The 15,054-nt window shown below is 34.9% G+C and overlaps 2 protein-coding genes across 6 annotated transcripts; both read left to right on the top strand.

Moving 5' to 3' along the window:
* The first annotated feature begins 3,473 nt into the window (after window positions 1-3,473).
* Window positions 3,474-6,774, top strand: LOC127252173 (auxin response factor 18-like). 2 transcript variants are annotated; one of them, XM_051276242.1, is made up of 4 exons: window positions 3,474-3,621; window positions 4,386-5,546; window positions 5,622-6,382; window positions 6,481-6,774. In XM_051276242.1, exons 2-4 carry the CDS (start codon window positions 4,434-4,436, stop codon window positions 6,542-6,544), a joined length of 1,938 nt encoding a protein of 645 aa, XP_051132199.1. In that variant the 5' UTR covers window positions 3,474-3,621; window positions 4,386-4,433; the 3' UTR covers window positions 6,545-6,774. The 2 variants fall into 2 exon arrangements, with proteins under 2 accessions (XP_051132199.1, XP_051132198.1); XM_051276241.1 differs by lacking the exon at window positions 3,474-3,621 and adding an exon at window positions 3,691-4,266.
* Window positions 6,775-8,373: 1,599 nt separating this feature from the next.
* On the top strand, window positions 8,374-14,970 carry LOC127251477 (uncharacterized). 4 transcript variants are annotated; one of them, XM_051275188.1, is made up of 11 exons: window positions 8,374-8,581; window positions 8,915-9,150; window positions 9,350-9,491; window positions 9,635-9,713; window positions 10,045-10,245; window positions 10,339-10,512; window positions 10,800-11,769; window positions 11,891-12,015; window positions 12,291-12,962; window positions 13,050-13,251; window positions 13,466-14,970. In XM_051275188.1, exons 2-11 carry the CDS (start codon window positions 9,006-9,008, stop codon window positions 13,588-13,590), a joined length of 2,835 nt encoding a protein of 944 aa, XP_051131145.1. In that variant the 5' UTR covers window positions 8,374-8,581; window positions 8,915-9,005; the 3' UTR covers window positions 13,591-14,970. The 4 variants fall into 4 exon arrangements, with proteins under 4 accessions (XP_051131145.1, XP_051131144.1, XP_051131147.1 ...); XM_051275187.1 differs by having other exon boundaries at window positions 9,988-10,245; XM_051275190.1 differs by having other exon boundaries at window positions 9,988-10,245; window positions 13,050-13,258; window positions 13,466-13,546.
* The last annotated feature ends 84 nt before the right edge of the window (window positions 14,971-15,054 follow it).

The following is a 15,054-nucleotide window of genomic DNA, read 5'->3' as shown; positions in this document are numbered from 1 at the left end:
ATTGACACGTGTAACGCAAAACTCCCCTGCCCATTCTCTTGCTTCCATTGGGCTTTTTCGTCCGTTCACAGTCCATTTTACTTAAATAAATAAATATATATATATATATAAAGTGAAATAATTATTAGTATATAATTTTTTAATGATTTTCTTGTAAAATGTAAGTAGATGTAACTAAAAATTTTGTACAATGATTGTTACTTTTGGTTTGTATTTACTACTAATCATTATGTGGTTATTCTCATTATTTTTTTTTTTACTCACCACTCGAAACAATATATATACTTTAGTGTAATGAAGTTTGGGATTGAATTAAATTCATAAATTATATTATATTATAGTCCAAAATCATTGTTACATATTCAATAGGTTGACCAAACTGATTCTATACATTAATGAAGAGGCCTAGTAATTGTATAGTCGATGACAATTAAATAAAATAGTAATTTTGCTTTAAGTATATTATTATTTTGAAGAAAAAAAAAAAACAAAAAACCCATTAGGTGAAGAGAGAAAATTAAATGCATATGTTGGAGAAGTTTGGTGGTTGATTAATCGTTAGTTGATTAAGAAAAGCTAACCTAAAAATAAAATAAAATAAATTTGGACCTACCCTATTACATATGATATCTGTGCTGGGAAACCTGTCTCATTATCTGCCACATATTTGTCAAATGCTGTTTCTGATTTTATCTATTTATTTATGAAATATTTAGATAATTTTATTTTATTAGGAATTTGGTAAATTCCAAAATTATATATATTATATATTGAAATGAAAAATCAATGAAATAAAGTATCAGGAATTACGTGCTGAGCAGGGAAGCCCATGAGACGATGACACGTATATCTTGATATGGTTGTAGGAAGTTGAAAAGTTCATCACTATGTTCAATAATTTGTTTTGAAATTATGCATTCAATATAATTATATCATTTAAGTTATTCGAAACAGCTCCAATTGTCCAATTAAATGTTTGTGATAAAATAAAATCGGCTCGGGCTAGGTAAATATAATTATTAAATTATTTTAATAAAATGTATTCTTAAAAAATAAAAAATAAAAAAATAAAAAAAAATCATAGTGGAATAAATAAACGACAGAGAGACAAACACAGAGATAGAGTCGCGTCAGTCATCGAACACTGCCGCGACAAAACCCACTAACCTCTGACGTGTGACGTTTCTTGCATTATTAACTCTCCGAATACGACGTCGTATCATGGAGTGATATAATACGCGCTCTGTTTAATTGTGTATATATATATTTTAATTATGAAACACATAAATAAATAAATAAATAAATATATTAAAAATATCTATTACTAGTAGTTTATTATTTTTATATTTATTTTCGGCACCCAACTTATAAAAATTAAATTTAGTTGATGGGTCGCTGTCACTGTGGGGATTGGACAGTAGTGTGTGTCAGTGGTCTTAATTAATGACATAATAAATAATAAAATAAATACTAAATAATAGTGTCAAGACCACACAACACAACCTATGTCATACTGTCACGTCTTAATCATCACTTGGGAATGTTATTTAATTTATTTAAATAAAAAAGTTAAATAAATGAATTTCCGATTCTCAACGTACAGTTTGTAGCCAATGAAATGTCGTTTGCTATTTATCATATGGAAAAAGTGATTAATAACCATTAATATTGATTAATTAATGTGATAGACTATAGTTAATAGGCGTAGCATACTCTATGCCAAAAACTCTAATAAAATTTAATTTTATTCTTAATCATTTTACTATATGTATTTCGATTTAATTAAATATAAATAAATTGAACTAACTTCATTTGAATGATTTTGGAGAAAACAATGAATTTTATTTTATTTTATTTTTTTTCTTACATTGGACGGGTGACGTTTTACGTATCTGTTGCAGTAATAAATATTTTAATTAAATCCCTTTTTTATTTATTACAAGTATTTAATGTAGAAATTAATTTTCAATGTATCTATCTATAGACCACAAAGATTTAAATTTTGTTGCGACGACATGCTCCATTTATTCATTCGCCAATTTAATGTGTTGGAACTTTTGGGGAAGCAACTTAGGAATATAAAATATGTATATTTACTTGAGCTGGCAAAAAAATTAACACGATCTGATAATCCGAGCCGAACCTGACTTGAATTAGTTGGGTTTGGGTTGAGATTTTCGATCCAATTAATAATTGAGTTAAACTCGTTTAACCCATTTAATTAAATGAGTCAGGTTAAGGTCTATATTTTCGATCTGAAAAATAACCAGTCTAACCTGTTTAATTAATATTATTTTAAATTTAAATATATTTTTAAAATTTTATCAATACAATTCAATATTTATGTCCAATTTTATAAAAATAAACGATAAAAAATAAAGGATTGTGTTGTGTACTATTACGTAGTATTTGTTAATTCAATTCTTAGAATATCGGTTTCATGATATTAATAAATAATTTTTTGCTTTAATATGTATATATATTATGCATTTAAAAATTTTGTTAATATAAATTTTAATTTAAAATTAAAATTTAAAATTTTCAGATTAAACGGGTTATACGAGTTAAATTCAGGTTGACCCGATTAATAAAAAGTCAGGTTAAAGTTGCAAATATCAACCCATTTAATTAAATGGGTCAAGTTCAAGATCAAAGGTTTTGTAATCCGTTTAAGCTGATCTGACCCGACCCGACCCGATCTGTTTGCCGGCCCTAATATTTACTGTAATTTTATTTTATATCGACACATTTAAATATTATAACGTTTGAAGAAATAGTATCATAAATATAAATATATAAAATATAAGCAAGGGAATAAAACATATTGGTAATTTATTCTTACAATAATTTTAAATATATATATATATATATTTATAAAAGGTAACCCAGAACCAATAATTTATTAGGTAGAATTTAATATTGGGTGGTCTCATTTTCGTTGTCCAAAATCGGTAATGTTATTACAAATCATGGAAATTGGTCTTGAATTTTATTTAATTGTTGCTTATCAATAATAGTAAAGCGTGCACCTTTTATACATTAATCAAATTTATATTTTAGTTAAAAATTATAAACATAATCATTCTTTTATGTAAATAAAATTATATTCTTGTCACTATGTGAATAGATTGAGAAATAAAAAAAATTACATACGGTCCACTATTGAAAATTCCTTTCAAATATTTTAAAATAATAATAATAATAAAAAAAAAGGGTACCCCGACACGCGATCCATAGCTTAATAATATATAAAGAGGAATAATATATTTAATATCCTTGTTTTAATTGCATTTGCCAGTTGGCCACTCTTGTCTAAATTGCCACATGCATATTAAATCTTTTACTTCTTCTAAATTTTTATTTAATCGTAATGAAATGATATTTTTATAAATTTTGACAATGTATACAAAAGAGTGTCTATAATTTTAAATATTTTGGTAAAACTACTCCAATTTTATTCTAAAATTAAATAGCACACAATTGTGTTGCCATAAGTGATAAAACGAGAGATCCAAGCCGAGTTGATAAAGTTGTAAATTAGTTTTAGCGTCTGAAAGTCGAAGATCGGCTAAAATAGCGTGGGAAGGTACAACAGTGGATTCTTCAGATCCGAAGAAAAAGGTGAGAAATATATTTTATTTTTTATATTTTTATTAAAAAAAAAAAAAAAAAAAAAAGGAGAAAAGGAAAACCCATTCAGGTGAAAAAGTGAGGGATGGGAAGGAGTTGCTAAAAGGCGTTTTCTGTGTTGCTTCGAGGACTTTCACAGACAGACATTTTTGTGGAGAGAGAGAGAGAGAGATTTTTTTATCTGTGCGAGAATGGAGTGAAGTGTGTGACTATGGGACTGGGAGAAAAATTGAAGTAAAAGAAAAAAAAACCCATCTACTTTCTTTCTCAGCTTCAATCCTTTTCTTCAAATCTCCAATTTTTTTTTTTGTTCTTCTCTTCCCTTTGCGTTCACGTTTGCTGTATTATTATTAGGGTAATTTTTTTTGATTGCTTGCCTTGGATGTTTAATTGGTTGTAAAATTCCATACATGGGAAGATGAAATTTAGTGTTGTTTTGATTCCCAGAAATTGAATTCCGCTGTGGGATTCTAATTTTTGTTGGGGAAGAAGAAGTGAATTTTGGGTTCATTAGCTTGCTTGTTTTGAGAGATCATTTTGGGTCTGAATCAGGGGTTTCTTGAAACCTCTGTAAGAATTTGATTCTGAGCAGACAGATAATAATTACTCTGTTTATTTTGGCTGTGAAAATAAGGGGTAAGAAATCGAAATTGAAATTGAAATTGAAATTGAAATTGATTTACCCCAATTCAATAGTTCTTGTTTGTTTCTGATATATATATATATATATATATTTCATTTTTATTCTTTTACAGAAGCTCAGATTCTTGATTTTGGATTTTGGATTTTTACTGGTAAAGAGAATGATTAACTTCATGGAGTCTAAAGAAAGCTTGGTTGAAGACGGTGACAAATGTTTGGATCCTCAGCTATGGCTGGCCTGCGCCGGCGGCGGCATGGTGCAGCTGCCGGTGGAGAATTCGACGGTGTTCTATTTTCCTCAAGGGCACGCCGAACATGCTTCCGGGAACGTCGATTTCAGGAGTTGTCCCAAGGTTCCCTCTTACATTCCATGTCGGGTGTCTCGAGTGAAGTTCTCTGCAGATTTCGAGACAGACGAGGTATATACGAGGATGAGGTTGGTGCCAATAGGTATGACCGAATTGGACACTGACGACGGCGGCGGCGCCGCGGCTGAGAATCAGGAGAAGCCGGCGTCGTTTGCGAAGACGTTGACGCAGTCCGACGCCAACAATGGCGGAGGATTTTCAGTGCCGAGGTATTGCGCCGAGACAATATTTCCTCGGCTGGACTACTCTGCGGATCCTCCCGTTCAGACAATCTTCGCAAAGGATGTCCGCGGCGAGACATGGAAATTCAGGCACATTTACAGGGGGACGCCGCGGCGGCATCTGTTGACGACGGGGTGGAGCACTTTTGTGAACCAGAAGAAGCTCGTGGCGGGAGATTCGATCGTGTTTATGCGATCAGCGAATGGCGATCTTTGCGTCGGGATTAGGCGAGCCAAAAGAGGCGTCGGCCGGGGTAATGATACTATAATCGGTTGGAATCCGGTGGGCTATAACGCCGCCTTTCCGTACGGTGTTTTTCCAGCGTTTATGCACGAGGACGAGGCTAAGTCGAGCGGTAGAAATGGCGACGAAAGCAGCGGCGGCAATGGCTGGATTGGGCGCGGGAAAGTGAAGGCGGAGGATGTGATAGAAGCAGTGAATTACGCTGCCCGCGGGCAGCCGTTCGATGTGGTTTACTATCCTCGGGCAAGCGCGCCCGAGTTCTGCGTAAAGACAGCTCTCGTGAAAGCAGCATTGCGAAACCGGTGGTTTTCGGACATGAGGTTTAAAATGGCGTTCGAGACGGAGGATTCTTCGCGGATAAGTTGGTTTATGGGGACAATATCTTCGGCGCACGCTGCTGATCCTCTGCAATGGCCCGACTCGCCTTGGCGACTGCTGCAGGTAATCTGATGTTGTAATAAACTCATTTTGCGACTGTTTCTAACCGTTGGTGAATGATCGATTGCGATTGCGCAGGTTTGTTGGGACGAGCCGGAGCTGCTTCAAAATGTGAAGCGCGTCAACCCGTGGCAAGTCGAATTAGTGTCGAACATGCCTGCGATTCACTTCTCGTCGTTTATACCTCCCCCGAAGAAACTGAGGTTACAATCCGTAGAGGGCCAGATTCCGGTGCCGGCGTTTTCAGGCAACCCGATTCTTTGTACTAATTTCGGCTGTCTTTCGAACAACACTCCTGCTGGCATGCAGGGAGCCAGGCATGCTCAATTCGGATTGTCGTTATCGGAAATACACCTCAACAAAATGCAGTCGGGTTTGCTTCCCGACGCTTCTAATTTCGTCGGTTCCAAGTTCATCGGCAACGATAACGTTTCTTGCGCGCTCACCATTGGCAATCCGAGCCAAGGAGCGAAAAAAACAGATAACGGGAAATCTGGGCCGTTGATACTATTCGGAACGCCAATGCTTCCGGAGAACCACACGTCCGAGAGCTGCTCGACCGATCGTAACAGTAGCTTCGATCGAGTGAAAACTGTTTCGGACAGTGATGTCCGAGATCCAATCAAATTAGACGAAGGTTTCCACGGCCATTGCAAAGTTTTTGTCGAATCCGAGGATGTAGGCCGGACTCTCGACCTCGGTCGACTGAATTCTTACGAAGAACTTTACAGTAAGGTAGCGAACATGTTCGGGATCGAAGCTTCGGACATGCGAAACCGGGTTCGGTACTGCGACGACGGCGGCGAAGTTCGACGGCTGCTTGCAGATGCACCGTTCAGGTGAGTTTGTTTAGCTCTCATCGTTCATTACAATAATAATGTCGTTTGTATTAATATTAATTTCTGCTAAATCGATGAATTTTATTGTGGTGGTGTAGTAACTTCGTGAGAACTGCAAGAAGACTTACAATCGTAGCTGATAACGATAACAATGGAGCTTAGTGTCGTAGATGAGATGGATCGATCATGAAAGTCCCACTTTTAGGACAAGATTGTTTGTCGAAGACGAGGATTGATCAATTAAGGTTCGATGAATACTAAGTAATACTAATTCAGGTTGTCACGAGACATTAAAATTAATTATTACTGTTCTACTTTAAGTTGTAGTTTTACTTTTGTACAGATTCTCAGTATCTTGATTGAATAATTCAATGAACATTAATATTTCTAGATATCTGGGCATTCTAATTATTTCCCACTTCATTTATCATTAAAAGATCCTCAACTTTTAACACTTATGTAATAGGTTACTGACGATATTTTCAACATTTATTTCGTGAGTTATTTGTATATTTTATAATCCCTCGGTCCTATAACATAGTATCAATTTTTCCATTTCAGTGCGTCCTATAATAAAGTATTCATTTCATTTTTTAATAACTGTACTATCTACCTAACATTATAAATACCCTTACAACTTACAATATATTACACAAATGTCATTACCTTTATATCACACGTACTAATAAGATTATTTTAGTCATTTCAACTTTATTTCTACTATATCCCAATATAATATTAATATTTCTAGAACTACGTACAAAAATCAAATTGATACTTAGTTTCGGGACGAAAAAAGTATTTTATTGCATGTATGTTATATCATCATTTTGTTATTTCAAGTGTGGAAATATTGACCAATTGGAAAATATGCCAATAGTAGGCCTATTAGGGAATCTCCAACTTCATTTGAGGGGGTTTGAACCCAATTCCATTTTTTACTTTAAAAATTGAGTAAGTTTTTAATTTTGTAATCGAGTATTTTTGTATTTTTATTATTTTTTAAGTGTATTGTATGATTTTATTTTTAAAAAATATTTTTTGTAATTTTAATTTTAAAAGAATGATATATAATTTTTTTTTTTTCGGGAAGGGATACATAGAGCAATAAAAAGTTAAAATTAAATATAATTTATAAAATTGAAATGTTAAATAAAATAAGATAAAAAATAATATATAGAAATTATTTTTTAAAGTAAAAATAAAAGTTTATTATTTTAATAGAATGATAAATCAAATGTATTTTTACTATTCTCCCCCTCCCATGAAAGATGTCTTTGAGAGTGAGTATAAAGTACAAGGTAAAACGAATAATTTTAAAAAGTAGGTTAGAATAATAATTAGAGGTTTTGAAAAAGTACGAATAATTTTGTTATAAAATAGAGACCAATGAAACAAGACAATTGTTTTGGAACAGACAAAAATAAAAAAAAAAAAAACAACTTTATTGGGACGAGGGAGTAAAATATATCAAGTGGATCTTGTTTGTAAAATAAAGAAAAAAAAAAAGATATTCAAGCAATAAGTACCCAGCAATAAAAATACATATATTATAATATAAATAATTATATTTTTAAAATTAAAACAATTAATTAATTTAATTAAAAGTAAAAAATTATAAACTATAAAATTAAAATAAAATTAAAATACTAAATCATTTAAAAGAAGAATGTGACAAAAAATGTGAGATGAAGCAAAATGATAAATTTTCAAAGAAAGCAAACGAGTAAAAGATAAAAAAAAATTACTACTCATTATTTATTTTTACTAAAATTATATTCAAATACTCTGAGCATAAGAAATTTATTAAGAAATTATTAAAAGAATATTAGTAAAATCATTAGTATCAAACAATAATAATGAAGGAAGGGGTGGACCCATATATTATATTAAAATAGGCCCATCATTAAATGAATATTCAGTTCGCCAACATGAATATTTTAGGGTTCAGACGTGTGTACGTATATATATGTCTGTATCTACTCCAAAGTTTGGGGTCTGAGAATAAACCCAAATCGAGGGGAGGAACTTTTCAGATTCATCTTTGTAGTTTTCGAAGACTGTCACGTTTTTTGCAAGTGCTTGCGCTACCGCTGCGCCTACCTCATTCTCTTGAGGGATATTGCTATATGCTTTTCATCGTGATATTTATACGCTACCGTTTCCCGTCAGTGTTTTGGGTGTGGGTCGAAGTTCGTGGTACGTAATGCCTTTTTGTTTTTGTTTTTAGTGTTTATAAAATCGGTGTTTTTTTTTTTTTTTTTTTTTTTTCACGTGTATATATATATATATATAATGTATATATATTCTGGGGAATAACTGACGAGTAGTAGAAGCTGAAAACTGGGTTGCTTGCATTTTTAAGGGAAGCATGGACGATGTTTGTATAAAGGGTGTGTGTGATTGTTCTAGGTTTTTTTCTGAAAGTGCATTGTCGTGTACTCGTGTGTATTAGGAACGAGAGTGTGGGTGATGAAAATCGTAGCCTACAGGTTTTGTATTTACGTGGTCTGTTGATGGTTGTAATCTTAGGAAACGAAGCATTTCCATAACTGACCTGGGATGTGCTGTCTGTGAGATATATTTTTCTCTGTAAGCTCAGAGAGAAAAAACAGAGGGTAGTATGAGTGAAGAAGATAATGGAAGAAACGGTATTGAAACTGAGGGGGAAGATAATCTGTGGGCTAATGTTCCAAAATCAAAGAGGCTAAGTGGGCGTGCGTTTAGACAGTTTCTAATATCACGGGCCAAAAGGGTCAAGAAATCAGGTAATTTGTTTATATGTGTTCTTATATGTTTATTCTAATCTACTTGTAGTGATGTGCAATCATATAGGGATCTGAAATTTATGGAAATGGGGCCATCTGCTAACATTTATTTAATGTTTTTGGCTTCATGTGACTGAACTATCTGGAATATTTGATAGATTGTGCATGTTCTGCTAAAGATATCATTTCCATTTGGCAGATCATTCAGTTGTGAAAAGCCCTAGGCCCGCTCAAAGTGGGGGAGATATAGCTGACCCAATCCTAGTGGACCCAGATGACACAACAGATGAACGTAGCTCTCGTTCTGGTTCAGGTTCTGGTTCATCCCCTGTTCAAGAAAGGTACTAGCGCTTGAAACAGTTCAAATCATTCACTGCTTATTGGTTTTAATTTCAGATATGCCAAATGCTGCTTTGGTGTTACATTTATTCATTATCCCTTCAGTCAGTTGAATAGTTGAAAAACATGGTACTTTGCTATATAGGCTGGATTTTGTGCTGAGACGGGTGATTGATATTGATCAAGGTCAGGCGGACATAAGTAATGGTTCAAATCAAACTGCAGTAAGTTTCATTGACACAATTCACACGGTTTTCTTAATTGCTCTCTGCTGAACTTGTTAACCATTTTGGTTTAGTAATATACATGTTAGAGAAGATATCTCTTTACTATCACATTGCTGCGGATTGAACTTTCTAGCTGTCTTTGGGCAGATATTTTGGAAAACAAGTGCATATTGTGTACCTTAAGCTTGTGCTTTCACTTTCTTAATCCACATTGACAATGGTTTTTAATGATATATTGTACTGATTTTATTGAGGTTTTATTATAATTAAGTTGCAGAAAAGGAAGCAAAAGCTGGAAAATCAATGTAACTTGAACACGTCTGTGCAGAACAAAATTTTGGCACAATCTGCCGCAAATGAACTCGAGTCTACCACGAGTTTTGTTGAGCACTGGGTTCCTGTCAGGCTCTCAAATGTTCAAATTGAACTATATTGTGGCTATCTCTTTTCAAATGCACCAGTATTATGCTCTCCTCTAAAGCATGAGGCCTCGGATTTCCTCCGTGACACACTTCTCTCTATCAGAAAGGTTTGGATTTTCACAAAATGTCCTTTTGGATTTTGCTTGATGTGGTATGTCTGATTTTAGTCTTTCTGATTTGATTATATTTTTCTTCCTCAGTGTTGTGATCATCCTTATCTTGTGGACTCGTCTTCGCGTACCTCTTTGATACAAGGGCTTCCTGAATGTGAACGGTTGGATGCAGAGATTAGGTTGAGCAACAAATTGCTTCTCCTTTACAAGATGCTTCTGGAGATAAGAAATCGAGGATTGAGAGTACTTATCCTTTATCAGGTTGGTTCAACTATTTCCTGCTTTAACCTGATCTTACTCCTATTAATTTTAGTATATAGAAAGGTTTCAAACCTTTTTACTATTGTAACCTATTTATAGTATTCATGTGGGTAGATGCAAATACCTATTTGTCTTTTAGATTACTGGCTACCAACTGATTATTTTATATTCTCTTCAGTGTGGACTCTTCTTATTATTATTTTATCTTTTTTCCCTTAAAATCATGCTTTGAATATAACTTCCAATATTGTGATAGTTCTCTCTTTTAATATGCCGCAATACAACAGTTACATGAGGGCACGGGATGCGTTTCAATTGGGGATATCTTGGATGACATTATTCATGAAAAGTTTGGGAAGGATTCTTTTGTACGGATAGTTGGAGGGTCATTGTATCGGGCTAGAAGGCGTGAAGCGTTAAAAAACTTCAATGATAAAGGGAATGGCAATTTTGTTTGCTTGATGGAAACTCGGTGCTGTGTTCCAGGTGTGGAACTTTCAAATATAGACACTGTTGTTATCTTCAACAGTGATTTGGACCCTATGAATGATTTGAGGGCTTTGCAGAAGATAAAGCTAGATTCCAAATTTGCGGCCGTGAAGATCTTTCGCTTATATTCATCTCACACTGTGGAAGAAAAGGCACTGATCCTTGCCAAGCAGGGCAAGTCTCCAGAAGGCAATATAGTAAATGCAAAGCACAGTATGTACCATGGCATGGTGACATGGGGTGCCTCCTATTTATTTAAGATGCTAGATGAGTTCCACAACTTAAGTATTGATGATGCACGTTCTCCTGCTTCTTATAAGGACTCCTTTGTGGAGGAGGTCTTAACTGAATTGTTGGCCTTATTGTCCAGCAATAATAAGAGTAACACTTGTAATAGAAAATCAGTTATCGTCAAAGTACAGCAGATTGGAGGTCTATATTCTGGGAACATCTCTTTACTCGGTGAAGTAGAATTGCCTCATATGGACAATTTTTCGACAACGGAGGGGATGCTAGTCACAGAAGCACCAAATGTTTTCTGGACAAAACTACTAGTGGGAAGGAACCAAAGGTGGAGATACTTTTCCCGTCAATCACCAAGGACTAGAAAAAGATGGCAAAACATTGATGGTTTGGCCGAACAATCTGTCAGGACAGACACAACTTCCAAGGACTGCAGAAAGGCACCCAGAACCATTGTTCATGGAATTTCTGCAAGCAAGACTCTAGAGATGCTTTACCGTCGAAACAAACAAACCAAAGATCCAGGTATTTACATCGTATTTTTGTCGTTGAACAGTTGGTATATATATAAGGACTTAATATTTGCTCAAATGAATATCATCATATGTTTTGACTTAAGTAATTCCTTTCAAAACTATGTATCCAGGCCAAACAAGAGACGGTTTAGTCCACCGGAAAGCTAAACACAACACATTAGCACTGGACAGAAGGGTAGAAGCAGCCCAACAAAATGAATCGGATGAACCAATTACAAAGGAACCACAGTCCCTAGTAAGCAATGCGGGGTTTCTTATTTCCTTCTGTGTCATTAGTTTTTAGTTGGCATTTACTGGATGTCTTGCTAACATGCCATCCTTTGGGATTGTGTTGTTTCTTTGATTGTGTTGTCCATATATCAGCAAGTATGATCCTGTAAAGTGGCTTCTTCTCTTCCATTCTGCGTCTGTAGTGTAGATGCTTCACTTATCTGGTGAAATTGTTTACAAATAAATATGTTTCATTCCAAAGTCTTTCAAATGATTGGTCTCACTGCTTCACTTCCACAGCTGCTGCCTGATCAACATAGTCATATCCCTTCATGCTCAACCAGTCAAAATGATCATATCGGCCCTACTGAACAATCTGTTGAGACTTCTTCCAAACGGCTGAAATCTTCAGTTCAACATTCAAGAAAAGAGATGCCTCTGCAAAATGCACGTGCTGCACTATCTACAGTGGAAGATGGAGAAGAATCAGGCACTATCAATCAAGCATTTGTTTCACCTACAGTGGAAGATGAAGGAGAATCAGGCACTATCAATCAAGCATTTGTTTCACCAACTTCTTTGAGTTGTGGGCATCCAATTGCCTCTCAAATCTCCAGCATTGAGGCACGAGATTCTGTTTGTGGTCATATTCCTTCTTGCACAATCAGTGAAATTCACTATCATGATGGCCATAGAAATTCAACCTGCCAATTGGAATTTTCTGTTCGACAACCAACTAGGGATGAGCCTCTGCAAACTGCATACACAGAACCACCCACGTTGGAAGTTTGGGGAGAACCTGGGATTGTTATTCAGGTCCTTAATTCACAACCTATTTTGAATTGTGAAAATCCAGAAGCCTCTCAAATCACTGGCATTGTGACACCAGAACTTGAATGTATTGAACTCCAAATAGAATTGGACAGACTAAAGAAACAGAGAGATGAAAGTTTAAAACTGCATTTAGACAAGGTATTCCCTTTTAAAATTATTTTCAACAATTCCTTTCGTTGATATGCACTCATGATTAACTTTCAGCTATTTTTTGACATAATGAAGAAAGTGGAATTGCAAATGGCATGTGAGAAGGAAGTTGATCAAATTCGTAAAAAGTATGATATGCTGCTTCAGAATGCTGATGTGGATTTTGTGGAGGAGACTAGAGTTCTTGAAGCTAGATGCGACATGGTCCTTAAACATAAAGTGTTAGCTGAGGTTATCATGAAGAAAAGTAGTTTGAAAGATATAACTGTCCCTCAAGGTTTGGGGTAATTCAAGTTGAACTACCATGCATTTGATTTTCTGAAGCAATGTCAAAATTACCACTTTTATAGCTCTGCATTCTGTGGGAACCTAATTCTTGCATGAGAAGAATGATTATTTGACTGCATTTGATATTTAAATTCAGACATGACTGAAGTTATGTTATAATGCTGTCACCACAATGTAGCTTTTGACACACTGTTATTTAGCAGTAGCTAGTAACTTTATTCCGGAGGAGCTTGGATCGAGCATGAATCGAGGCACTGAAGTGGGTCATTCGGGTCCTACAGTCAGCTCAACTCAAAACATTCCCACCTCCATCTCAAGCAACATTTAACCGGGCTACCCTATCAGATCCCCTGCTCCACACCTTAGGAATATGGTGCGTGCTTTGCCTGTTACAGCACCAACAGCATCAACTCCAAAAAGGACTATCATTTCACCTGTCAGACTTCAGACTGTTCAATCTAATACAGAAACTCAGGGTGCATGGGGACACGCCTCAAACTGATTATTGAAGATATTGATAAGCAATTGCAGAAACATTTGCGGGTACATCCTTTCCTAGACTTCTCCAGAGTTCTAGACTGCTTCCCTTAAAGTGAACACCATATGATTGTGTACAAAATAGGATCAAAAGTTTACAGGTACTAGATGCTACTAGATTAGCTAGATTTTTGTTGACTCTAGTTGATAGCATGGTGTACTGATCAATGAGCAACTAACTGCTGTTTTGGAAACTAGCTATGCAGAACAAAGTGATATATATATATTTTTTACAAAGTGAGATATTTGCAATTGTTAATTGCTTAATCACTGTTTTTGTTATACATTATTTCTAACCTTCTGCAAATATATATGCTTAAACTGTTTTCATACCTTATGTATATTTTTACTGCTTTAATCAACTCTAGACAAACAAATCAAATCCATATGTGATTCTGAGGGGCTATCAACTTGAAGAACTGGAAAATTAAGATGATAAATATAGTGGAAATATGCTATCTCTTGAAGCTGTTCAAGAGAAAATGTTTGAATTTCATAAGTAGGTTGCATATGCTTTACTGCATCAGATGCCATGGTTATGATAATAAAAATAGCATGAGCTGAGCAAAAATACTAACAAATTTCGTCATATTGATTGTTAAAGTTGGCAAGTATGAGTGAAAAAGGGAAAAAGCTGTGAAGGAGGAAAAAGCAAAGGGTAGAAAAATGTACTTGAGAAAGAAAGTTAGCACTTAGCACACGCTGGATTAAAATATAAGAGGGTCTTAACTAAACCTTGAGCTACATGTGTGTTATGCCCACCAACATGTGCATCTCATTCACACTTATTCAAAGCCCACTTGATAAATCAATCCTCAAGCAATCATAAGTCTGTCCTTGTCTTTTGCTGCATCTGTGGAGTATAGGTAGCGAGTGTATCTTGTCATGTCGTGACATCAATCTTGAAATTTTCATTCACTTCCTCTTCTTGCTTTGAATGAAGCTGCAGCATCAATTTACTATTCTGTTTGTGGGCTAACCTCTGTTAACAGTCTATTGATAGGTTTTTATATCTGTTCCATGTCATTCTGTTTGGATGACATCATGTCCTACTCCATGGAATAGTTCTTCAACAAAGAGATTATATATCATAAAGAAGCTGTCGTTCTTCATTATGCAAAGGCAAAAATAGGGGGTTTACCTAGTGCGCACTTTCGGTAGCGACTGCAGATTCCCACGTCATAAAAAAAAAAAAAAAAAAAAAAAAGAGGCTCAGCCCATTTTTGCAGTTCAACCTTTTTTGAATTTCATAGGG

Source organism: Andrographis paniculata, unplaced genomic scaffold (assembly GCF_009805555.1).
Source record: "Andrographis paniculata isolate CXL003 unplaced genomic scaffold, ASM980555v1 Contig45END, whole genome shotgun sequence".
Taxonomy (NCBI): Eukaryota; Viridiplantae; Streptophyta; class Magnoliopsida; order Lamiales; family Acanthaceae; genus Andrographis; species Andrographis paniculata.
The sequence above is the reverse complement of the archived record's forward strand: the minus strand, read 5'-3'. Positions and strand labels throughout refer to the sequence as shown.